This window comes from Rhamphochromis longiceps, linkage group LG20 (assembly GCF_057381845.1).
Source record: "Rhamphochromis longiceps isolate RC_006_pf linkage group LG20, R_longiceps_female_GT1.1, whole genome shotgun sequence".
Taxonomy (NCBI): domain Eukaryota; kingdom Metazoa; phylum Chordata; class Actinopteri; order Cichliformes; family Cichlidae; genus Rhamphochromis; species Rhamphochromis longiceps.
In genome coordinates this window covers 32,980,778-33,007,379 of record NC_140576.1, presented here as the reverse complement: position 1 = coordinate 33,007,379, position 26,602 = coordinate 32,980,778, and the positions used below count along the sequence as shown (strand labels likewise).

The 26,602-nt window shown below is 39.7% G+C and overlaps 2 protein-coding genes across 6 annotated transcripts in view; one reads left to right on the top strand and one right to left on the bottom strand.

Moving 5' to 3' along the window:
- bcas1 (brain enriched myelin associated protein 1) overlaps nt 1-24,889 on the bottom strand; it is a 39,244-nt gene extending 14,355 nt beyond the window's left edge. For 2 of the 5 annotated variants that reach the window (XM_085395063.1, XM_085395066.1), the window contains exons 1-5: nt 24,740-24,886; nt 11,898-12,350; nt 633-788; nt 419-478; nt 129-213 (exon numbers count right to left, since the gene is read on the bottom strand). In XM_085395063.1, the coding sequence (XP_085251189.1) occupies nt 129-213; nt 419-460 (127 nt within the window). In that variant the 5' untranslated portion in view covers nt 461-478; nt 633-788; nt 11,898-12,350; nt 24,740-24,886. Of the gene's footprint in view, nt 1-128; nt 214-418; nt 479-632; nt 871-11,897; nt 12,351-24,676 lie in introns of those variants that run through there. The other 3 variants (XM_085395068.1, XM_085395065.1, XM_085395064.1) reach the window with 3 other exon arrangements.
- pfdn4 (prefoldin subunit 4) lies at nt 2,257-9,580 on the top strand. The gene is made up of 4 exons (XM_085395069.1): nt 2,257-2,347; nt 5,659-5,766; nt 7,060-7,200; nt 8,503-9,580. The coding sequence occupies exons 1-4, from the start codon at nt 2,321-2,323 to the stop codon at nt 8,632-8,634; spliced, it is 408 nt and encodes a 135-aa protein (XP_085251195.1). The 5' UTR covers nt 2,257-2,320; the 3' UTR covers nt 8,635-9,580.
- Nucleotides 24,890-26,602: the final 1,713 nt, after the last annotated feature.

The following is a 26,602-nucleotide window of genomic DNA, read 5'->3' as shown; positions in this document are numbered from 1 at the left end:
AATTTAATTTGCCAGTGTTGAGCATTGATTTGCTCATGCTTTACAGTGGCACCACCACTGTAGATCAGGCAGAACATCATCAAAGATTGCTTGGATGTTATTTATCCTATAAAATAAAACTCATGTACCATTAATCTCCAGTCCGCCAGACGTGACTTCTATAGAGATGCCATTCACGGTTCCATTCTCATGCTTTTCAGGAATTGTCCCATTCTGTGAGTAAATAACAACGTCAGCATTGTGCTTTCTAGTCTAGATGGGTTATCTTTAAAGAGAAGCAGAGTTTTTTTCACCTGTCACCTGTGCATGCTAGAGTTTTGGAAAAGTGTGCATCTTGTGACTGATGTCAACAAATATAGAAAATGGCACGTGCAACTTTTAGCCTGTAATGTCTGCCATGTAATTTGCATTGTTTTACCTTGGATAGCTCTTCTATGTTTACTGACTGCTCGTTTCCCATCTTTTTCCCAGTTAAGATCTGCAGGTTGCAATAGAATTAAATGAAATAGAAATGTCATATTGTTATGTTGTACTGATAAGCAAAGACAATCTGCAAATAATGGTTAACATCTATTAAGACTTTTGCAAAGCCATTTAAACATTTTAATACTGCTTTCAGTGAAATGTCTTACCTTGTTACTTGACTTCCTTCTTAAGGATACGGCGTGTCTGTCTGAGATGGACTTCCTCCTTTTGCCCAACTATGTATATAGACTTTTGTTAACTGGACACTTTATGTGTGTGTCAAAATGGGTGGGTCTGTTTTCAAGTTGGCAGCTGGATTTCCTCTGGAAAAAAAAGAAAGTGCGCTGTATTGGTACTTTGATCAACTCACAGTAATCTCCATGTGGCATCCTGAACATACCCTGACGAGATCATAATGAGGTGTGAATCTGTCCAAGCCTGCTGTGATAAGGCGGTCCAAACAGTTTGTTGACCAATCTGGCGGGGACCTAACAGGATGTATATTAAGGATACTGGTCTGGCAAGCATCCACACTGACAAAACCCAAAATAACTATGTTGGCACTGGTTAATTTGAAGATAACACTTTAAGCATTTTTTCTTACTGATTTAGTTTTTAAAGATGCAGTTGATTGATAAAAAATAAATCTAATCACACAGATGTGCTTTAACATACCCATTATGTTGTTTTGGTATTATGTGATAAAAAAAGAAAAGAGGTCATCAAGGCGGGTAACAAGTTAGATACTATTGTTTACCAGTGTATGTCAATATGGTATTGAAGATGAACTCATCTTTATGTTTTTTTTTTTGTAACTAGGCCATGATAATGCTGACAAAGGCTTTTGTTTATTGGATTTAACTTCTAGAAGTCATTTGACTCCTGGAAGATGTCAACCAAAGTATGTGAAAGCGTTTTATCACAAACAAGCATGCTTAAGAAACAAACTAAAAAAGACTATAACATGTGCACTATTTATTGACTTTATTATGGCAAGCCTTGGAATCCATGAAAACAATGGCTCGACTGTATCCTATAGACTGCATGCTGAGGTGGGAGTTGGATTCCCCTGTTTGGTGACTTCATGCAAGGCCTGCAGCTGAGGGGCCTCAAGAAAACTCTTCATGGTGCACCAACGCGTAACAGCCTACTAGGTATGCTAGTGGCTCCTACAAAGTTAGATAAAGACTGCTGACTTTGAGACAGAAAAACCTGCATATTTATGATTTGTTTTTCACTCAGACTAAAATGCCAGTGATGCTTAAAACTACAGGTGGTGCATTGTAATTCGGTCTAGACAAATATGAATTTCTAGTCTTCTCCCATTACAGATGTATTCATTAAATATTTGAACTTGGGTGCAGTACTGTGTGCAAATATTTACAGAACAGCAGTTCCGGTTGGCATAATAACTTGTTTGGCGTATTGAAATGGTAAATGGCCTGTATTTGTATAGCGCTTTTCTAGTCCCTAAGGACCCCAAAGTGCTTTACACAACCAGTGTAAAGCACGATTGCACATTTATTGAGATAATTACCTACAACAGAACAAAAAAATGGCTGAATTATTTTTTAAATAAGTCAAATTTCAGCTTCTAGATGTAAATGTAAGGGAAAGCATCTTGCGACATATCTAACTATAGTTACCAGAACATGAACTCAACTAAATAAACAAATCAATCACACGAAAACTCAAAAAGAAGGAAAAGAACTAAACAAACAGTTTGAGAGAAGTAAACACATTTTCTGGCCAACTTGTGGGGGTCAAACTCCAGATCAGGCCTGCTGATAGGTGGCAGTGTCGGGATATTTATCCCGCTGAGCGACGCTGCGGGTGAACAGTCGAAGAAGCAAAGATGGCAGCGACCATGAAATCATCCGTGGTAAGCAATATTTTTAAACAAAAATCCACTTTTTTGTCTTGCATATGCGTTACTCTATCGCTGTTTTAACAGGGGATGCAGAAAGAAGGTGGCATCGTGTATGTGTGCGAGTAAGACGCCGAGCTTTCTCACGGCGGTGATATTTGAAAGCGCCGTCACACCCTCGTGTAGCTACCGTAAAGCGATATCTCCTTGGGTTAAAACACTAGCTCGACATACGTTGTAATTTTGCAGCTGTTGTTCGTGCGAGCTTAACAACTATGTGGTGAAACAATGAGCTCAATATCCAGATCAGGGCAGTGGCCGCTGCAGGTGATGGGACACCCAAGCTAGCATGCTAGCAAACAAAATAAAAATCGGCCTGTAGTTAACTGTCTAAGAAACGACAAGCTAAAGCAGTATATGTCCCCAATAAATGACCAATACCCTGCTCAGTCTCACTCAGTTTATATTTAAATGTTTCTGAGGGGCCAACAGCACAGTAGGATGACCATATCACAACAAGCCAAATGTGGAGCAAATAGTTTTCATGTGTTGGACAATGTGGGTTACGCTAATGCTAAGAGGGCAGTCTGATAAAGCTATGCGGGTTGCAGAGGATGTAACTGACGGGTACAAATCTATATGCACCTTTACAACCAATTTTCCAGCTGTTGCTTTTTATTTTTTTAATGCAATGGTCTTGGTTGGCAGTACTTGTTTAATATTTGTTCTGGTGTTTCATCTGCTGTTCCCCTCCTAATAATCTTTGTGTTGAGGAGGGATGCGCTGAATAAATTAATTTTAGCACTGGACAAATCAACCAGATTACATGTATTTGAGGTTCAAATGAAAAATGCATAGTTTATTTATTGATTCTACTCTCTCAAAAGGGAAATTGCAGTCTAGTGCCAGCAAAAACACACCACATAACTTTTATTTGTGGTAGATTTCGTTATATAGTCAGCCAAAAGCCAGACCTGTGCTGTGGTGAATTGGAGCCAATTCGAAATGTAGGACAGGAGGTGAAAAATAAAAACATTGTGCAATCCTGCATAAAGTAGGCCACTTGGTCACTCTAAATGAAACTGAATACAGCTCTTTGGTTTTATTCCTTACGCTTGATTTAAAACAACACCACCACACATTCTTTATTTATAAGGCTTGCTTTAATCTTACTAAATGCTTCTCCATTCATAAGGTGGTGGGTCTTTTTTTTGTTTTTTCAGTTAACACAGCATTAGGGGTGCAACGATACACAAAATTCACGGTTCGGTTCGGTTCGATACTTTGGTGTCACGGTTCGATATTTTTTCGATACAAAAAAAATGTTCATGCCTTTTTAATTTGTCATTTATTAAAATTATAAATATATATTTTAACACAAAAGTACAGTTTTTAAATTTAACCCTAACCCTTGTGCGTGTTGTTTTTTAGCTCGTCATATTGCAGCCACAGAAATTCTTTTGTCCATGAAACCATAAAGCTGCACTTTCTTTTTGCCTTATAGTCTGATTTGTCATAACTTCTCCGTTTTGTGGTAAGCTTTTCTTTGGCTGTCACTTCTTCACCCTGACCTGTCTTATTTGGCTCAGCAGAACTAAAATATATATCTGTCTGTGAAGGTTCTCAGTCATCCAGGTCATCGTAGTCAAATATATATCCTGCCGCACTCACATAAGCTCAGCGATTCTCTGCGCGATCAACCTCTCACATGTTTAAGCTGCGGGAGATTTCACTTGTCATGTTTGCATAGTAAGCTAACAATTAATAAGACGATGTCAGAGGAATTGGTGCACAAATTATCATCACTCACAGATCAGTGCTGTCGCTCTCTATACACAGTTCGCGCGATTGCAAAGTGAAAGCAAAAAAACAAGCGCAAATTCAAACACGATTTCAATATGTCACATATTGACAGTGGCTCACCGATGCCAATGACATAATTACCCAGCTACATTTCTGAAAGAATGCAAAAGCATTGACATATATTTTTCCTTCCTACAATAGCCCGACAGAGATAGCCCCGGGACGTCGGGCTAGCGATATTGCGAGCCCTGTATCTGATTGAGGAATCACTCATCTTTGGAAAAGAGAGTTTATTACAGAGAAATGTCTCTTTCCAAAATAAAAGCTATACTATCCGCTTCTTCTGGGCTATATTCTCAGCAGCATATTAAACATATCAGGTCTCCATAAGGAGAATCCTGTGCTAACAGCTGTCTAAATGACTCGGCTAAAGTTTGTAGCATGCATGCTTGTTGTTTTTGTCTTTGCACTAGGATGATGTCGGTGTAAATGTGCAGTCATATTCGTTGTGTTCCCACTAGTGCTTTCAGGTTAATCTCGTTGAAATAACCTTAACGCCACAACACGGCAAATCTCCGTTAACGAGCTACCCTATACAGAGGGGCTAGACGGCCAACACGTTAACGAGCTAACTGCGCTAACACACTAGCTCCCACCCATGTAATTGAGCATTGCATGGCACATCCAACATACTGTTTTACTTTAGTCCATGACTCGCTTACCTTCAGGGTCATACGTCACATGAAAACCAAAATAATTCCAAACGCCAGATCTGAATGAGGGTGGGGAGGTCCACTTCTGTCTCGCTAGCTTGCCCTGCGCTCTTCCTTCTGACCATGCTGTCTGTGTTGAGTGCTCAGTGAATCTGCGTTCGACTACTCCGCCTAGGCTGCACTCTCGAGCCTAGGCGGAGTAGTCAAATGCAGATTCACTGAGCGCTCAACACAGACAGCATCGTCAGAAGGAAAGTTGATAAAATAAATTACAAATTTTGTATTGTTCTTTTTTTTTTTCTCCCCTTTGGTTTTCTTTCTTTCTCTCCCCCTCTTTCTTTCATTCTTTCCCCCTGTCCTATCCCACAGTCATGTCTGTCCCGTTTGCAACTGAAAATAAAATAAATTCATAATTATAATAAAGGTCAATCAAATGGACCAATATGATGATCCACTTAAAATAAATCCTCTTGGCATCTTTCTTGGCCTCAAGACAACAATTCTGATGGCTATAGAGCCAAACGGGACACAAAAAAAAAAAAAAAAAAAAAAAAAAATTGTATTGTTCGATACATATGCGTACCGAACCGAAAGCACTGTATCGAACGGTTCAATATCGATACGAATATCGTTGCACCCCTACACAGCATGTCTTTGTAATGCTTGTGATTTCATCTTTGGAAAAGTTGCTGCTGATCAATACTTATAACTCATAGCAGAATAAGTTAAATTCTGTCAGCGCATCTAGGATTGTCATGTTTAACAGGCTAAAATGAACTGCAACCTCAAGTCATTTCTCATTGTTTGCAGGCAGTTGAAGATGTGAATGTAACGTTTGAAGACCAGCAGAAGATCAATAAATTTGCCAGGAACACGAATCGGATGACGGAGCTGAAGAATGAGATATTGGAAAAGAGGGTGAGTGTTACCGGGGCTGGGAAGACATGTTTTATAGTCTTATATCCGAGCAAGGATTTAGCGTTCAATTAAATTTACAAAAGTCAAATTACACCCAGATGTGAGTTTTTATATCTAGATAAAATTATTACATTAAATTCAAAATGACAACTGGCACTCTGATCAGGAAGCTTGAACTGGGCTAATGACTGGAGGAGAAGTCTGACTATTTAGCTTTTTATTTGAATGGGCTTGTGTTTGAATTCAACACAAAGTAGACTCATTCCTTTGTCACTTGTGCACTGGTTTCACTTTCTAGCCTAGTTGCTGGAAAAGTGACTTTAATTAGTTGTCATTATGGAAGCTAAACATTGTGTTGCTGGTGAATGATTGACGAATATCCATGGAGATGTTTCTAATGATCTTACTTTAAAATTACCCCAGAACCGACTCAATCGATGTTCTCATGTCCTGGGATCTCCTCCCAGTTGGATATGCCTGAAATGCCTCTCCGAGGAGGTGTGCAGAGGGCATCCTAATCAGATGCCAGAACTGGCTCCTAATGATCAGCAGAGCAGCAGCTGTACCAAGTTCCTCCTGAGTAACTGAGCTCCTCATCCTCAATCTCTAAAGCTGAAACCAGATGCTGTTATGAGGAAGCTCATTTCTGTTGCTTGTACCTGATCTTGTTATAGGTCAGTTTAAGAACCAGTTGGCCAGGGAATTGACAGCTTCACCTTTATGCGCAGCTCTTTGTCAGATAGCTGCAGATGCTGTTAGTCCCTCCATCCTAGATCTGAAGGGTAATGCATTAATGTTGTTCTTCTTGTGAGATTTAAATCTTGCGAGATGTCTTTCAGGCATTCCAGAATAAAGGATTCATTCAGGATTTTGTAGAAACATTAGTAGATGAGTTGTTTGCCTGCAGTTGTCAAATTCCTTTTGACTTCAGTAAATCATTACAGTATTGAAGAAACGCAGAATAAACCTCAAATCCTTCACATTTGTATTCTAGAGAGAAATGTATGTGAAAAGTTTGGCTTGCACCATATTCTCAGCCCCTGTGTTGTCCCTGTGTGTTGTTACCCACATCCTCATCAGCTGTGGTCAGCTGTGAGCTGCTAATTTGCTGTGTATACCCCCCCCCCAATTCGCAACATCAAGATAATTTAACATTTACAGTTCATCCAGTTTTGTTGTTTGAATGATGCATTACACAAACCGATCTTGAACTGTGATGCTAAATGACGCCTAAACTACCGAGGTTTATTTGCAACCACCTCAAACTGACTGACTGTGAATGTCTTCGTGCAGAAAACTCTTCAGAACCTTCAGGATGCCAGTGATGACCTAATGCTGTTTGACGACAACTCTCTATTTATCCCTTATCAAATCGGCGACGTCTTTATAAATCACTCCCAGGACGAAACGCAAGAGATGCTGGAATCCGCAAAGGTAAGTGTAACGCAGACGGTTTCTCAATACCTTTTCTAAATCACTGTCTTGTGAGCTTCTTTTCAAATTTCAACGGCTTTTATCGATCACGGTTTGTTTCAAAGACATTCCTTTCTGTAAACACAAAGATTTGTCCTTGTCGTGTCATTCCTTTGTAAGTCAGCTTATCAGTACTGGAGGCCAGTGCAGTCCCAAAAAGTTGAGGGAAAAGTGAATTTTGCATGCTTTTTGCTTTCTCGAATGTGTTGTTGTGCAGAGTTGAAAATATCGTTGCATGCACAACATTCAGAACTCATCTAAACAGACTCACTGAGCACAGTTTGACAAATGTGCCTGTTGTGTAGTTTATAATTACTTTCAGAAGTGCGTGGACAAACAGTGCTAAATGCCTGTTCATTTATACCTACTGCTTACTAGCCATGAATCACAATTCATCAAAACTGTGTCATGTGTTTTGCAGATATGAATATCTTGTTTGCAAAATGAAAAAACGGCAACTTTGTCAGTCAAATCTAATGTATTAATTCCAAAATCTCTTAAGACCAAGAATTTCTTCATAAATCAATAAGGATTTTGAGTCTTTTCATCACTCAGACCTGATTTAGACTTATACATTTATCTGATAATACATAATTTAAAATAAAAGCATTTGTTAATTGAGAGTATTTTTAGAAATGCTCCACTGGGTAAAGGATTTCTAGCAGTCCTGCTGTTATGTCCAAAAAGCAGTCATTGTTATCTGTGCCTGACAAGTATTCATAATTCAGTTCCCTTTCAAAAATTCCCATTTTACAAAAAGTACAAGTCTAAGTTTCAAATTTAGGTTTGAGAGCTTCCTGACGCACCTTTTGGAAAGACGTGTAGCAATGGCAGTGCTCTGTGGCTGCTACATGAGAGACGTTAACCAACAGGGACTTCAGATTAAACCTTCTCCCTTCTGTAATTTCCATTATGTCTCCATTTGTCCTTGTGTTGCTGTGACTTTATCACAATAGGACATACTGCACAGCCCTGAACTGATTGATTGAAAGGAGTCTGCTGCAAACCTTGAATGACAAATGTGTCGAAGACAGCTCAGTCATTATATCGGCAGATTATATTTTAATGTGGATTTATATCAGTCATTTTAGATGATTTCTTACCTAAAATGATCTCTTTTAGTGTTTGGAATGTGCTTTTGATGACATAAATAGAGTCATTTGGTGAAATCGGTTTGGGAAATGTCTTGTGTCTGTTGCTTGCCTGCTGTGGGGAAATTGAACTGGCTGTTCTGTAATTGGAGTTTCTGTGTTCTGTAATCAGGAAACACTGGAGCAAGAGGTCCAAGACCTTGAGAAACAAGTGTCAGCGATACAGCAAGTGTTGAGTGATCTGAAGGTGCAGCTTTATGCCAAGTTTGGTAACAACATTAACCTGGAGGCAGATGAAAGCTGAGCAGTGAAATGGACTTTGACAGTTGCCCCAGTTTGGACTTTTCCACAGACCTCCTGTATCGGCTTCACAACACCCCCCCCCCCCCAAAAAAGAAAAAAAAAAAAAAAAGATTTCTTACGTTTGGTAGCATCTTTCATTCATGCCAATAATGTGTCTGCAGTTTTGTGTTGTCAAACATGATCACAAGGTCATCAAACAAATGTTTTGCGCAAATGAATAAATGTACTTCATTTCTAATGAATTTCAAGTGGTCGCATAATCAATTTTTCTTCACTGAACTGATTACAAATTTGCTAGAAATTAAAATATTACAAAGCTCTTTGTTCTTTTTACAGAGTCTGAAATGCAGCAAAAGGATTTGTCATTTTTTTACTAATGTCAAAGGTAGGACAAAATGTTTGTGACACACTGGTGTACTCGTCAATCAATAATTTAGAGTACACTGATTTGTACTCTTTGCAAAGTTTTGACGTCATTCTCATCAATCATTAATTCATTCTGTCTGAGAGTTTTCGAGTTTGAAACGATAAAAAAAGCGCGTTTTCAGCAAATGACGCTTTGCTGAGACCCGTAGTCGCAGGCTGAACGAGTGTGTGAATATAGAGGTCTCTGCTTTAATAAGTAGCCATACGGTTTAGATGCAATTTAAAACAACATGCAAGAAATCTGCCACCACATCCACAAAACACAGTTCAGTGGGGCGTCATTTTTAAAAAGGTAAAAGGAACTAGCCACTCACTAGGTAACACAGAAGTTTGATTTTTGGGTGTATGTTGAAAATGCTGATTACATTATCAGAACAAGAAGACTGCACGAGAGTGAGTGTATTTGTTGTTGGAGGAGGGGGGCGGGGGTAGTATAATCTAGTACCCAGTTCAAACTGAAATGCACTTCATTGATCTGTAACAATTCAGCAGAATTAAAAGATGAATTATGTTGTCTTTAATGTCTTTCCTCCATTTTAATCCAGCATGTACAGTGTTCTGGATGGTTGGTGGCTCTCACAAATATCAACAATGCACAAACCTCATTAAATTGTGCCCTCAAGTGTGGCCTGCGTGAGCTAATAAAATGTCTGGGATGGAAAAAAAATAAAAGAAATGGAGAGCTTGGAGTTATAGGAGACACCTCAGGAGAATCGAGATCTCAATTAACAAGTTTCCCCTCCCTGTAGGGTTCCTGCTGAACATTCATAGCTATGATTAAGAGGAACACTGCCCACACAAGCTTGTCTTTATGCACAGCTTGTTAAACCTCAGGCTCAGAGGAACATGCATGGAAATGACTTGAGTTATTTCCCTCATGGCCTTGTTTACTCAGTCTCTGCCCCTTCGCCCCCCGCATCTGTTCGTTTTTACCTGTCCGCTCATTCCCTCGCTTCCTCTCAAATGACGCACACGTTGATATTTATCAACCGCGCTGCTGGATTGATAGCTTTTAAAGTGGCATGATTTGGAGTGAATATTCAATCAAGGTCGGGTATAGTCTGCCAGAATCTTTAGATTCATTAGTGTTTGGACACAATTTCAATAGGATGAAGTCTGTTGTTTAATTCACCAAACACTGTCATCTTAATTCCTTTATTTGGAGGAAAATGATCTGAAGTTGTGACTTTAAATAAGGTACATATATGTAGTAGGCTCTGCTTCCTTTGATTTAAAGTAACAGCAAAAACATACCAGTGGGTGTCTCTAGTTCCCCAGTAATTTCAGTGAGCTCGTATCTATAAGTAGGATCGAGATGAGCTTTCTGAGATCCCTCAATATAGCTGCGCATTGCAAATATACGTCCAAACATGCTCACGTCATGTCTCCTGCAGAAGAATTATGAATGAAACGTAAAATAAACCAAAACAAAAACAGCAGTATGCACCTGGGACATCATTTTCCCATAAAAATCAATTGCATGCATTACATATACGACAGTTTGATTTGCCTGCTTTCTAAATAATAAAAAGAAATAGTTGTTTGAGTGGGTATCCCTTGTTTTTCCATGAAGAGTTTGTGCACACTTTATATCATTTTCTGCGCTGGTGCTACAGTGAAAAATCGTGTTTGCTCACTGTCTCTGTATGTTAGCCTAAATGTCAGGAGAGTCAACCCAGACGGTTTGAAAAATCCATAGCAGCTACAGCCATTCTTCATCACTTACAGCTGTTCTGTCTCAGCCAGCTTTTATTCATTACAAGGGGGAGCAATCCAGCCCCTCTCGAAAGCACAATGCAGCGTGCTGCTTGTCAAATGGCAGGCGGTTCAATAACACAATATTACATGAATTTGCAAAATTAAAAACTCTGCAGTACATCGTGTTGTTATTTTGCTGTTGTTATTAGCATACGGGTCTGCTTTTTTTCCTCTCTTTTAATAGACTGGAATTATTTTCTCTGCGACAATTCACAGCAAATGGTGAAAGGAAAGGGAGTAAGATGGCAGGAAACCAGAATGCTTGGCCAGACCTGATTGGGGGGGGGGGGGAGTATTAGGTTTGCAGAGGTGATACAAGGATGTCGTCTTTGTAGAGGGCGTTTTGATCATTTTGGGTGGTCATAGGGTCTCTAAACGGGCTCGGGTTTTGAGACGTTCACAGTAAGTTTGTTGGAGGAGTGCTAAAGGAATAGTTAAATTCAATTTTATTTATATAGGGCCAAATCACAACAACAGTCGCCTCAAGGCGCTTTATATTGTAAGGTAGACCCTACAATAATACATGCAGAGAAAAACCCAACAATCATATGACCCCCTATGATCAAGCACTTTGGCAACAGTGGGAAGGAAAAACTCCCTTTTAACAGGAAGAAACCTCTGGCAGAACCAGGCTCAGGGAGGGGCGGGGCCATCTGCTGCGACCGGTTGGGGTGAGAGAAGGAAGACAGGATAAAAGACATGCAGAATAAATTGATTGTATATGTTTTTTTTTAAGTAGGTGAAAGGCTATACGTGTAAAACTGAGGATTTTATGATGACCTAGCAATGTGAGCACCTGTGTAAAAGTTTAGGTTTAGATTTTTTTTTTGGTTAGAAAAGAGTGGGACAGCAGCACCTGTATAATGAACATTTCTAACTGGGATAGAACAGTGTTATTATGTTAATGATAGATTAAATGGCCAAAAGGTAAGATAGAAAAATAAACAAGCAGCTCAATGCAGTCATTTCTATTGGAAGCTAGGATGCAAGTAATTAAAAAGCAAAGTGTCCAAAACTTGCAAACTCAACTGCAAAACTGTATAGACGACTACTAATATAACCCCAACACCGAGTCCTTACTTGAAAATGATGGTACGAATTAGGAGAAGATCCTGGAAGTGTAGACGCTGGTGGCGGACTTGGACGAGGCCTAGAAAGGTGTCGTGGTTTCGCCGTATGGGTGAGAAGTTCAGCCATCTGGGAGGGGCTCAGAGTAGAGTCGCTGCTCCTCCACATCGAAAGGAGCCAGCTGAGGTGGTTCGGGCATCTGACAAGGATGCGCCTCCTGGGTGAGGTGTTCCGGGCATGTCCCACCGGGAGGAGGCTCCGGGGCAGACCCAGGACACGCTGGAGAGATTATATCTCTCGGCTGGCCTGGGAACACCTTGGTGTTCCCCCGGATAAGCTGGAGGAGGTGGCTGGGGAGAGGGAGGTCTGGGCTTCTCTGCTTAGGCTGCTGCCCCCGCGAACCGGCCCCGGATAAAGCGGAAGAAGATGGATGGATGGTTTGGCCGTATTGTAAAGAAGCACTGACTGAGGACAGAAACATAGGCAATATAGTCAATATGAAAACAGTGTATATCTTGGTAACAATGGCAAAAATTCACAAAAATATGAGAACTTAAATTTCATATCATAGATTCGACATCATTTTTGCAAGAAAACTGGGCTACTCTAAAATGTCAATTAAAAACGGAATGCAATGAATTGCATATCTCAAATGATTTTAGTCACAATAGTTCATGTTTAAACTGACAAAGTGTATCATTAAAACACCAAAAAAGGTTATTTTGAATTTAATATCAGCTTCTAAAAAAGTTGGGATAGGGCCCAAGTTAGCAGATACATCCCCTCTTCTTTTAACAGCAGTCTGTAAATGTCTGGAAACTGATGCGACCAGCTGCACGACTTTCGGGGAGGAACGTTGTCATATTCTTGTCTAATACAGGTTTCTAGCACCTCAACAGTCCTGAGGCTCCTTTGTCATTTTTTTCGTTTCATGATGCTCCAAATGTTTTCAATTAGTTAGAGGTCGGGACTGCAGGCAGGCCAGTTCAGCACCGGACTCTTCTACTACAAAGCCACACAGTTATAATAGCTGCAGTACGTGGTTTATCATCGCCTTGGAAAGATGCTGTCTGGATGGGAGCAGATGTTGGTCTAAAACCTGTATATTTCAACACCGATGGTGCCTTTTCAGATATGCAAGCTGCCAGTTCTGTGGACACAAATGCATCGCCATACCATCAGAGATGCAGGCTTTTAAACTCAGTGCTGATAACAAGCCAGATGGTCCCACTCCTCTGTAGTCCAGAGGATGCAGTGTCCTTGTTTTCCAAAAAGAATTTCAAATATAGATTTGTCAGTTTTCCACTTGCACTAAATGAGATTTGGCCCAGAGAAGATGCTGGTGTTTCTGGATTATGTTCACATATTGCTTCTTCTTTCCACCATAGAGCTTTAACCTGGATTTATGAATGGCACGGTGAACTGTTTTCACAGATACTGGTTTCTGGAAATTGAGGACAGTTTGAATACAACAGCAAGAGTTACATTCGCTTTGAATGTGTGGAAATCACAAGCCTTGGATTGATATGAGGCTATAAAAGCAACAACAAAATTGTCTCTCATTCAGAATAACTTTAGTAGTACAGTAGTCCACACCTCTGTTTGTACACAGATAAGTTTCTGTTGTAATTTCATTTAGAAAGGTGGTGTCACTACAGTATGTTATCCTTGATTGACCAATAGGCACGCCTCAGCAGAATGCTAGCATTGGTGTCATTTCTTTAAGAAAAAAAAAAAGACTTCAGTTTTGCCGCATTATCACGGCCATTTTTCAGAACCTGCTGTTATTAAATATTCCTGCTGTTTAGTTCAATTCATTCATTCAAATTTGCTGCTTGCTGCCCCCCCGGCCAAGTCGGAGGCAATTTACGTATGATGGGATTAGAAGGAAGTACAATGGTTCTGCTGTGAACCCTAAAGAATAGCAATAATTATTATAATTTCTTTATAGGTTCATTAGATGAGATAAAGATTTCTGTAAGTAGGAGAGTTTATCTCACGCAAACCACCATTACACACACTGTTTGGATATTTGAATACATCAGTGAAGCATAAAGAAATAGCGGTGGTCAATTTATATGCCAAATAGTTAACTGATCAATCAGAACAATTACCAAGCAAAGTGAAAACAGTAACAAGTTGCAGCCTTAGTCTTACACCGTTCTGCCTTTGTTGTGTTTCAGTCAAGTAGATTGGAAAGCCCAACTGAATTTCTGAATGATGGGACAGGATATAAGAGTCCTTAGCCTTGACAGCTGCAGTGAAATGCATTATGAGAGAATGTCAAGTAAGCTATATCATGGGGATTAAGAGGGAAGGCCTAAAAAGCACAAAGCGAGATTGAGTGCAGTGAAGAGACCTCGTGTCGGGGGCTGCGAGAAGCACAATCCAGGTATGCACCTGTGTCAACAAATGTCACAGATCATTTAGGAGGCAGCGGTAGGGCACACAGCTCAAACTGTAGACGGCACGCTAAGTTTTTGTGAGACTTTTAAGACTAATTAATTTGATGGTAATGAATTCCTTCACTTCCTGTGGACAGGGACTCTGGACCGCATTATGTGTGGAGGCTGAGCACTATGTTGGGATATCTTCTGTCATTCATTTCATTACTGTCTGTCAAGATGATCAGCCGAGACAATAAAGGCGCAATTCCACTGCGGCGGCTTATGAATCATCTGAATGATGAAGACAAGTCTGTGTGTGGACTGATCCCTCAGTGAGAATTTGTGTGTGTGTGTGGGGGGGGCATCGGTGCAGCAATCAGAACTTATAAGTGCTTCGAAAACAAATTGGTGTCTCAGAGCCAACATCCAGTGGTTTATTTAAAGATTTGTTTATCTTTCATTTATGAATTGCTGAATTGGAAATTAAAACTTTCACCCCGTGTATTACCAAGCCTCCACCTAGAATGCCTAAAAATCTGTGGGAGTCTAAGGCTGTAACTTTCCATCAGTTAGCTGCTTTAATCAGAAGCCCCTAATATGCAGAGAATATTACTTCAGAAATACATTTCCATATCCACCATGGAAAAATAGACCAATAACTTACCATATGAAAGACAGTAGAATGACTCCAAATATATCAATGAATATCATTACCTAAAATTTTTGTCAGTTACACAGCAAAGACCTTGAAGAAACGGACATATGCACGCTTCACGGCATGTAAAGAAAGAACAGACTGTTTAAAACCTACTATAGTTTTGTCTCTTAAAGGGATTTTATAGAACTATTTTGAGTTATATGCAGCAACGTGTCTAATATACCCCACCTCTTGCACTATAACAGCTGGGATTTGTTTGTCACATTTAGCTGACAGTTGGTTGCCACTGGATGTTCGAGGCTCTGGTTGCATCTTTCTTTTGTATTTACCAGACCCTCATATGTCAATCAATATATGTTTCACTCTGATTGGTAGGGGCTTCCCATTTCACAGCGGTAACAGTTATTTTTGCATCGTCATTGTGTGATATGTGGCGTGTTCTCTGTGGAAGGGTGGATGATTTCTTTTAACCATTTTAGTCACAGTGGAAGTCGTGTTCGTTAAGGGCTAGACAATCTGGATCAGTGCGTTTGTCTACCCCTGTGGTTCACATTGACCAACTACAAGAGATACTGTTGTTTATATAGTTTATTCAGGTATTCGAGGTTCCCGGAAGATCAAGTAAATTTCCTTTTGTACTCCTTTTTACATTTACTCTAATGTCTGGATACCAGCGTATGAAAATGCAGAATCTTTGGACCAAGGACAAGATTGTGGGTTTTGAATTGTTATTGTCAATTTAGCTTTCTCTATACGCTTTAGGTCTTTTGTCCACATATAAAAGGCATTTTGGGTCACTGAAAATGGAGCTTTTGAAAAAAGTCCCTCCAAGGTGAATGCTTTCAGAGACTCGAATTCTGCATTTGACATGCAGACAGGGAAAGTGAAGATTTTGTGTTGCTATGTCAAAGGCGTGCACCTTTATGTCCTTTTAAAAATATCAGATAGGATGCAGTGTTTTTGTTTTTAGGCTTCTGATTAGCCAACATTTCTATACACTTACAAATATAACACAGACTCTTTCTTTAAGATAGATAAAATCTTTATTGTCATTGGACAGTCATACATAGTACAATAAAATTGGTAAACTGTATAACACAACACAGTAACTTAAGTAATAAAAGGCAGAATGAGTGTATGTTTATTGCACATAATTATTGCACATTGTTATTAGTATTATTATTGTTATTCTTGTTACCAACAAAAAAAGTCCAGGTCAGCTGTTTGCATTGATTAGGGCTATTACCCTGTTGTAAAGCTATCCTTGAGTCTATTTGTCAGGACCGCAGCAGCCTGAACCAGCTGCTGCCAGACGGCAGCAGCTTAAACACCCGGTTGTCCTGGGTGTTTACAATCCCGTAGGATTCTGCCTGCCTTCTTGAGACAGCGAGTGCTGTGCAGGTCTTTCAGGGAGGGAAGAAGATGTCCAATGATTTTTTTGGGCCATATTAATGACCTTCTGAAGTGCCTTTTTGTGTGCTGTGGTGCAGCTGGAGAACTATACAGAGATGCCATATGTCATATAACGGTTGAAGACGGTCAGCAGCTCCTTTCTCAGGTCCGTTTTTCTGAGGATTCTCAGGAACATGGAGACGCGGTTGGGCCTTCTTTAAAACCGCGAGGTGTTTTTAGTATGCAGTTTAGAGAGCATGGTATCTTTTACATTTTCATGTGGACAGATGTGTCTTTCAAAGATAAAGCAGAAATTCTCTTTTTTTTCAAAGTACCCATATACATGTGGACTTAGCCTTAGTATTGACTCTTAATATTTGGCCAAGCTTTTGGGTGCATGTATGTAAATAGTCCACTTGGAGAACCAGAGCGACTGTGTTTACTGAAACTGTCACCATTAGAGGTGCCTGTAGCCCAGGAGGTGGAGCAGGTCATCTACTAATCAGAAGGGTTTAGACCAGGGGTCTCAAACTCGCGGCCCGCGGGCCATTTGTGGCCCACGTCACCTTTACTTGCGGCCCGCATATTGATGTGAATAAATATTTTAAAAAAAATATTATTCGAAAAATGATTTAACATGAAGGCAATATGAGCAGAGTGTTACAGGCATGGCCCTTTAAGACTGTAGCCTCATGGGCGGTGTAGTCTGTGCTGCAGGGAAGGTGTGGGACTGCCCCTCCCGCTGTGTGTGTGTGGATGGAGAAAAAGCAAAGTCGAAAAGTATGAGGTGCTACCGACCAGAAACGGGAGATGGATGCATGTAAATATAATAAAAGCCACTGCAGCCAAAAAGAGTGCCTGACGAGCCCAGTTGTAAGTAAGCTGTTAAGACTCGACTTTACACTGTGTTCGTATTTTCCTCCTAAACAATAAGTTCCATTGGAGCAGCCTTTCAGAGCCTCTCTCTGTCTGTCTCTAGCAAAGTTGACCCAGACAGTAAAGCTAGTTCCCGGATACAAGCCCGACACGAAACCCGAAGTATTAGCCAGAGGTCTCCTTACCATGTTTCGGAGCCGCGGACCTGGCCGAGGTAACAAGAGAGGACAAACATGTTGAGGGATTGGCTGTATTAGTTCGGTGACTGATTTATTTGGAACGAAAACCATTTTCACTTACAGTCAAAAGCTAATGTGTATGCTTATGTCTGCATTTTTATTTTGTTAAATACAAGCAAAATTATAGCAAAAGTGCTGCCACGGCGTACCAATTTGTTTATTTGGTAGTTCAATGAACGGCTTCAGATAAGAGTGAGGAAAATAAATGCGTTCTTGTTATACAATATTTTTAATTAAATAAAACAACAAAACACTACATTTTAGGAAATATTAGTGGGGATTTTCTTTCTTTCTTTTTTTTTGCACTACTTGAACACTAAAGTAGCCCTCCAATGAGATGACAGTGCCAGAATTGGCCCGCGGCTCATTTGAGTTTGAGACCCATGGTTTAGACCTTCTACAAAAAAAATGAAAATAAAAATAAAATTGAGTGTGAGTGTTAGATAGGAACCACTTAAGCAAAGAATAAAAGTGTGGGCGGATCACCCCACCTTACGCTGAGCTGATGCACCACTGGACAGCTTCAGCAGACCGATTGCGGCCTCCGTGTCTTGCACAATATTACTCTAATGACGTTTACTGAAGAAAGATGAGTGCTTCAAATATACTCCAGGAACATTTTCCCCAAGTACACGTTTAAACCAGCGATCCTTCAGTCATATTAGTTTTGCACTGACTCAGCTCCACTGTCACCTAATTAGTTTCAATTTATGGTACAACAGCAGCAGAAAATATTCTTATAACCTCGCTTTAGGGTGACATTTCTGATTTCTGGAATCGCTCCGGTGTTCATCTTTTCTTGTTTTTTTGAAATATAAACATAGCTTAATTATTTAAAATAAAAGAAGGAAAAAGAAGAATGAATCACTTTATTATAAAAGAAATAAGTGTGTTCATTGTAGACAAGCAATAAAAGTTTCAGCATTATGTTCATCTGTGTCATAGAATTCCATTATAAGTCCCCACAGACTGAACCCTCATTCATCTGGTTTATAAATTCCATTATAAAACTTGACACTGTGATGTTTGTGGGTGTTGTTCACCTTGCTCCTGCTGCTGAATCTCTGCTATTAACACCTCGGTAGGTGCTGTGCTGTATTTTCACTTCACTTTCGGTTTCAACACATCAGTCAGCTCCAACTGGCAAATGTAATGCTGATGTGTGCCAGTAAGCTAATGTCATCCCGCCAATAAATTGTCTATTGAATACATTCAATTAGGCCACTCGACCAGCTCAGAGGAGAATACCATCAAAAAGGGATGCATAATACTGGAGCACAATTAACTCTAGCCTTAGTGTAAGTGGTTGAATTGGATGAAGCTCAGTGGTTAAAAACAAAAACAATCTGGATTGTGTCATTTCATCTCACAATTGTCCTGGATGTAGGGTACTTGTGGGCCTGGAGCATTTTTGTGGATACTAACAGAGTTAACTAAGAGCAGAGGTGGCAAAAGTACAGACAGTCTGTATTTAAATAGAAGAACTTATTCACCTTCTTACTCAAGTAAAAGTAAGTTGTTGTTTTTTTAAAATTCTAATTATATTCAGCTTGAATCTAAAGAAAAAAGAGAATTTATTTTCTGTTGCCTACATTATAGAGGGCGACTTTTCCTCTAAATGTCAGAGGTCAAAGTGGATTCAGCAGGTGGGAAACCTAAAATTGGTTGTAATGGCTCAGTGTGGGGAAATGAATCATAACTCATAATAATTTCTATTGTGAGCTCCAGTAGGTTTTCTTAGTGTACAGGCTGTGATCAGCTGACCTGCTGCTCTTTGTTCAATTACACAATTGAATTCAACCAGATGTGAGCAGATGCCTGGCTGATTTCATCCTCTACACTGACATTACACTGTTTATGGTGTCGTTTTTCTAGAAATTATAAAATTGGTATAAAGGTGGAATTTAGTCAATGAATCTCAGCATCATCAGCTAAAAATTCAGATGAATCTCTGCTACCCTTGATGTAAGTAAAGTAAGTAATAGATGGGTTTTTAGCTGTTTTTTAAAATAGACCACAGATCTCAAGCTCAAAGGGATCTGTGTAACCTAACTGACCATGAACCACAGCCACAGTACAGCAAACTAACCTGTTTATCCTGCACTAACCTGCAGAGGATTTTCATGCAACCTTTAAAAAACAGTTAGTCTACATCAGTTTGTTTTGCAAAATAAGAAAAAACATGTCACGTGTACATACCCAGTATTTAATTTAAAAACACGAGAACTTACATGTAAGCTTTACACTTCCAGTTTATCAGATCCCACTGAGCAGTCCTTAACTTTACATCTAACCTCTCTTCTTCCTCTCATGTCCTTTTTCTTATCTTTCTCCATCTCTGAGTGAAGTTAGCTCTCTCTCTTGTTTCTCCCTATAAAATACAGCAGCTGGTCCTTTAGCTAGCAACACACTGTGAGACAAACTGCACACGAACAGTTTGTGTGTTTGTTGATGTTTGTTATGCTGATAGAAACGCTACATTTGAAACACCCGTCACTTACTAATATGACTCCCTTTATGCTCGCTCCTCTTCAGTAGGGCTAGCTAGATGCTGAAGTACCGCAGCTAATAAACATATCCAGTCACCCAAAACACCAACCCATTTTTAATCCCCGATTTTGATGTGTTCCTTTTTAGGCTCAAATCGGTTTGATGTTTGAAGGCTCACAGTGCTGAAATAATAACTCCCTCCAAATGCACTAAACCAAAATTAACGAGCCTGTTTTGAAAATGTAAGGAGTGAAAAGTACAGAAATTTTCTTAAAAATGTAGGGAGTAAAAGTAAAAAGTACTCAGAAAAATACATCTCAAGTAAAGTGCAGATCATCAGGGGGTCCTTTTGTCCCTCTTTGGGGGGATACTCCCACTGGGTTTAAATCTGGGACTCTCCACCATTTGACCTTAGAACTGAAGAAGCTTCTCGGATGAGAGGTGAAACATCTTAAAGCAACTTAAAGAAGTCCAGACCCTTTTCTTTCCAAGCTCCTTAGACTACAATGACCTGGATGACTGAGAACCTTCACAGACAGAGTTGGTGTACTTGTTCAGTCATTAACAACACAAAATATAGGAAGCACGTTTACAGACTATTATGGGTTATTAATCACTTCAAACTGTGCACATTTTTTCAGTGGACAGAAGTAAATATGATTTGAGTGGTTTCATAATTTAGCCAATAAAGAGAATTAAACACAATGAATCTTTATTGTTAAACTATGGAATAATGCATAACTATAAAAATGTGAAATTTGATTTGGTTTTTCAAAATAAAAGTACAAAGATATTTTGAAAGATTGACAGTGTGAATAATTTGGTAATATTATTGTTCTTTTTGTTTTCTTCTGCACAGTAGGTTTTATAAGAAGGATATGGACTGACCCTGTTAGGTTAATTGATTGAGAACCTTCTATACAAGCACCGTAAAACTGAAACGGCACTGCTAAGAGTCTATGATGATCTTCTTGTATTTGCTGACTCTGGTCGCCCTGCTGTTTTAGTTTTATTGGATCTGTCTTCAGCCTTTGACATGGTTGATCATAATATACTCTTGAGGAGGCTAGAGCATGTTGTAGGCATCAAGGGTTCTGCCCTTAACTGGTTTAATTCGTACCTCACAGATAGATCCTTCTCTGTTGTGATGGGAGGATACTCTTCCTCTGTTGCCCCTCTCTGCTGTGGTGTGCCCCAGGGGTCTGTATTGGGCCCTTTATTATTCTCTTTGTATGTGCTACCCTTGGGCTCCATATTTGAAAAATACAATATTTCTTATCACATTTACGCTGATGACATTCAAATCTATCGTCAACTGACTGATGATTTGTCAGCATCACTGAACTCCCTGTACGATTGCCTGAGAGAGGTTAAAGATTGGCTGTTAGAAAATTCTCTCGTTTTAAATGAGAAAAAAACTGAAGTTATGGTGTTCGATAGCCATATTCCTCGAGACCAGCTTGTTGCCCTGCTGGGGCCCCTAGCTAACTCTCTCTCTGCGTAACCTGGGTGTCTATTTGGATAGCTCCTTTAAGCTCGATAAGCAAGTATCATCTGTAGTTAAATCTGTTTTTTTTCAACTGCGCCAGATTTCTAAAGCTAAGCATTATATACCACACAGGGACCTGGAAAAACTTATCCACGCTTTTGTGACCTCCAGGTTAGATTATTGTAATTCTCTCTACTGTGGTCTCCAAGCCTTCTCTCTTCGATGGCTGCAACTCGTTCAGAATGCGGCGGCTCGCCTTCTTACTGGAACTAGAAAATTTGACCCTATTACTCCGGCTCTTGTTGATCTACACTGAGTTTAAATTGAGTTTGAAATCTTGCTACTCACTTTTAAAATTCTGAATAACATTGCGCCCAGCTACCTCACTGACCTCCTCAATTTGTACACTCCTTGTCGTGCGTTAAGATCATCAGGTCAATTACTCCTGGCCCAACCTAAGTTTAGACTGAAGACCAGAGGCGATCGTGCCTTTGTTTCAGCTGCACCCAACCTTTGGAATAGCCTCCCTGCTTCTATTCGAGCATTGGACTCTATCCAATCCTTTAAATCAAGATTAAAATCATATCTATTTGACTTGGCTTTCCTGACCAATTAATACCCTTTTAAATCTTTTAAATTTTAAAACTTTTAAATCTTTTATTAGATTTTATAAAATTTATTATTTTTTTTATTAATTTTACTGCTGTTTTTGTCTTCTTAGCATATTTTGTGTTTATCGAACTCTCCTGGTCTGTTAGTGCCTCTATCCTGTCTGTGCTAGTGCCTCATTTGTACTCTGTTATTGACTTATGTTGACTCTCCATATTACTGTCAAGCTCTTTGGTGTTCCTTTGGGTTTTTAAATGTGCTATATAAATAAAATTGTATTGTATTGTAAAAAAAAAATATATATTTTTTAACAAAAATATATGACTAAATAAAAAAAAATTTAAAATTAAAGAAGCTTATATCCATCCATATCATTCCGCACATTTAATCTGAGCAGGTTATAGTCATTACAGGGTGAACAGTGTGTGACAGTCTGTTTTATCAATACTTAAACAGAAATGAGGAAATCTTATCATTGTTATCCTTCGTCCCTTATACGTGACTTACAGCTGACAACAGGAAAGTTTAAATGAAATGAATAAAACTATTTAACATGAGAATTAAAACACTGAAAAATAACTAAGTAAAAGAAAAAGATGTTTTATAATTTTTTTTTTTTTACAAGAAATTACAACAACAAATAAAACAGACAGCAACATGTCTTAACTGCTTGTCCCATTCTGGGAAAAGGGAAAGATACACCTGGACAGGTTCGTGTTCACACCTACAACCAATTACAGCCATCAGCTAACTTAACACTTGTGTCTCTGGGCTGTTGGAGGAATTCATAGAGCACAGTGAGAACATGCAGATGCTACACAGAGATTCAAACCCAGATCCTTCTTTTTGTGGGGTGACATAGCTAAACACTTCATCACCATGCCGCCCTTATTTTCTAACATGAAACAATGAAACAAATCATCTTCAAGCTGTTCTCTCATCCGAGAACATAAAAACTAAAATCTGGCTCATTACAGATTTGATCTTGCACCTTGGAGAGTTTGAAGGCCTGAGAGAGCGCCCAGTATCACGAGCTGTAAGGATGGAAGACCATGGAGTCCCTTTAATATATTCATGGTTATAGTTGAAATGTGGTTGCACCTTCTACGTGTCAAACTACCACTATCAGTGTAACAAGTGCTGTAGCATAACTCCTTCTTTTGTTCTTCCTCTTTTTTCTTTTTGCTCTGTTCTAGTTAGCCTGATCCGGTGGCACAGGGCATGCCATCGTTTTAAAGAATAATATCTCGAGCACTTTGATAAGAGTGAAAGAAAAGATTAAAGCGTCATTCACTGTGGACAATCCTTCAACTTGTGTTTTTGTCATGCAGACATTTCACAGCCTAATTCAGACAGTGACATACAGTTTGACATTTAAATGTTTTATAAGAGTAATGGTGTTACCCCAACTAATAAACTGTGAAGAAAATGTTTTGCATGGGGATACTGTTTTGGAGATCTGGTGCAGGATAGCAGCTGCAAACCAGCTACTGTACCTGCTATGATTGTAAATGCAGATATTTTATCAGTATTATCTACTGAAGCTAAAAGTATGTTAGTAAGAGAAAAAGATACACATAACAGTGCTACTTCAGAGGCTGGATCTTTGACCCTGCGGTGAATCAACTGGCTGATACACTCATACTGTATATGAATGCAAGCAGAGGTGTGGACTCGAGTCACATGACTTGGACTCGAGTCAGACTCGAGTCATTAAGTTTATGACTTTAGACTTGACTTGAAAAAATGTTCTAAGACTTGTGACTTGACTTGGACTTTTACACCAATGACTTGGGACTTGAATTGGACTTGAACCGGTTTACTTGAAAAGACTTGATATTTTACCCCAAATATAAAATTTAACATGCATATTATATAGAGATTGAAAATGTGACGTCATTCACGGGTAGAACCGCAAAGGATTCTGGGAACTCGTGGCAAGCGGTACTAGCGCACGCAGGCTTTCAATTAAAATCAGTCACACAGCGATAAAAAGAAACACAAAAATGGCAAGAAGCTGTTGTATTATTAACTGCAATAGCCGGTCGCATGACAGCCACGGGAAGCCGACGGGTAAAGAGATCGGTCGGATTACGTCATTGAAGAGAAATTGTTCCAGCCATGTTTCCGAAGTAACAAAGAGGCGACTGGATTGCAGCCATTCAAAGATCAAATATAACGTCCCAGAACACTCCAGCTCACAGGTTAGTCTGCTCCAAGCATTTACACGAAGGTCAGTGTTTTTTAGTAGTTAATACGTCATTTTCATAACATAATTGGTGATATAGGTTACAAGCAAGTCTGGCGCTGAACAGAAATTGTCGCGCTATGCTCCTTTGTTTATTGTGTTTATTGTGCATAAATAGTGAATTGTCCTGACACAATATTGCGTTTCGCTTCTGTTATTATGGTACATTGACAAAAACATATACTTTTATTCACAGGATAAAACAGGTTTTTTGTATCACCAATTGCCCAGTACGATTACAGCATACAGTATTATTGTCACTGCTACATTTCTGTGATGGGTACCAGAAATTATTTCCACTACTAATTAATTACCGTTGAGCTCAAAGGTCCTATTAATAAACGGTTAAGGAATGTGTATTTATGACGACAATTTGTGAGACTGGTAAACTTATGATACGTACGATGGTCTTTCGTTCTACACGGTGCATTTCAAGGTCCTGCACCCATCCGTCGGTAAACTGTACCTGGGCTTGTTGCAGTGACCTGGGGCCCGTTCTTCGTACGTCGCTCACTACATCCAAGATCAAATGACACATCCAAGACCAAACCATCGCGCTAACCGTGAGCTCGCTAATCCGGTTCCCCGAACACACCTGCTGTTGACGATTAGTACAGCTGGACGCAGTAATGTGACATCACTGGGTGTTGTAAAAGGGGCTACGCATCGATAGTGGAAACATTGATCGGCAACCCTCTGATTGGTCGGCGAAAATGTCGACGGAGCGCGCTCGGCTCGGTATTTTTCGGCAGCAGAGCAAGAACTCTTGAGTGAGGGATTTCAGGAGTTTCAGAGTTTAATCAGAACGCAAGGGAACACTGCAAAGGCTGCAAAAGCAAGGAGAGAGGGCTGGCAGAAAGTTGCTGACAAATTAAACTCGTAAGTAATTTAATAATAACAATAATAATGGAGTGGGTTTATATAGCGCTTTTCAAGGCACCCAAAGCGCTTTACAATGCCACTATTCAGTCACTCTCACATTCACACACTGGTGGAGGCAGCTACAGTTGTAGCCACAGCTGCCCTGGGGCAGACTGACAGAAGCCAGGCTGCCATATCGCGCCATCGGCCCCTCTGGCCAACACCAGTAGGCGGTAGGGTAGATTTATCATATCACACTATATTATCCAATATTATATTACATTATATTATATTATAATATGTTATATTATATCCCCTTTCACATTAGAGCCACAACAGGACCCACTAGAACATGGGAACAGGTAAAAGTGAAATATAAGAATATTCTACAGAATGGTAATATTTATCACTTATATTGCTTTTCGTCTCTTGGAAAGAGACCCTGAAATAATCTGTTTGTTTATAACAGCAACCAAGAAAAGGGCAGAGCAAAAAAAAGACAGGTGGTGGTCCTGCACCCCCTCGTCAACAAGTTGGTTAAGTAAATAATATCCTCACGGGAAAATCGATATCTCTCTATGAGCACACTGTCGCGCTGAGCTAAAGGATCCTGTCTGTCCCGCAATATACGCTGAATTCTGAGGACTCTCCTTATCAATCTTGCACCTTCCGCAATGGGTGGCTCGCGTATACGGACAGGACATGGCTGCGACAGGCTTCCCAAATCCACCTTCGCTTTTATAGCCGTGGTCTCTCATCTTGATTACACAAAGTAATTTGCAATTGCTACTCTGAAATATGAATTACATCTGTAATAATCACATACATGTGATAGAATGTTAATAGTACATTTCCCTTTTTTAGGAAATGACCTGTATGTATCTGTGTGAAATCAATAAATGGATCAGGTGCTGCATTGTCTTTAGTTACATTGATGTTATTTATTTATGGTGAAACAGTGGTGGAATATCGCTGTTGCTTTCGTATAAATGAAGCGGACATACCTGCGTGGCCGCGATCTAATCCTGTTTACATAAAGTAAACCTGCTCCCGAGCAGGTTTACGCTTACGGCTCTGTTGCTATGACAGCAAGTCCCGGATGAGCTTCGGGGAACCGAACGATCCAAGATCAGGCGAAATCGTCAACAATCAAATCCAGCTAACCTACTTAGCGAGGTACGAAGAACGGGCCCCTGAAGTTACTAAACTTCATGAGTGTATGCACTCACTCCAAGAACCGTATGATTATAAATATGCTACGATGAGATAGCTGACTTCATCTAACTAGCAAATGTTGTCCAGGCTACGTTGGTGATACAGTTTTTTTTTTTATGTGTATGATATTTTTGTCATGCGATTTTAAAGCCAGTCCTACAACCGCATCCAAGAATAACATGCAGCTTATCTCAGAACTGTCGGTGAAAATTATTCTTGGAGCTAGGTTTAATTGAGCTGCATTTTAAAGAGG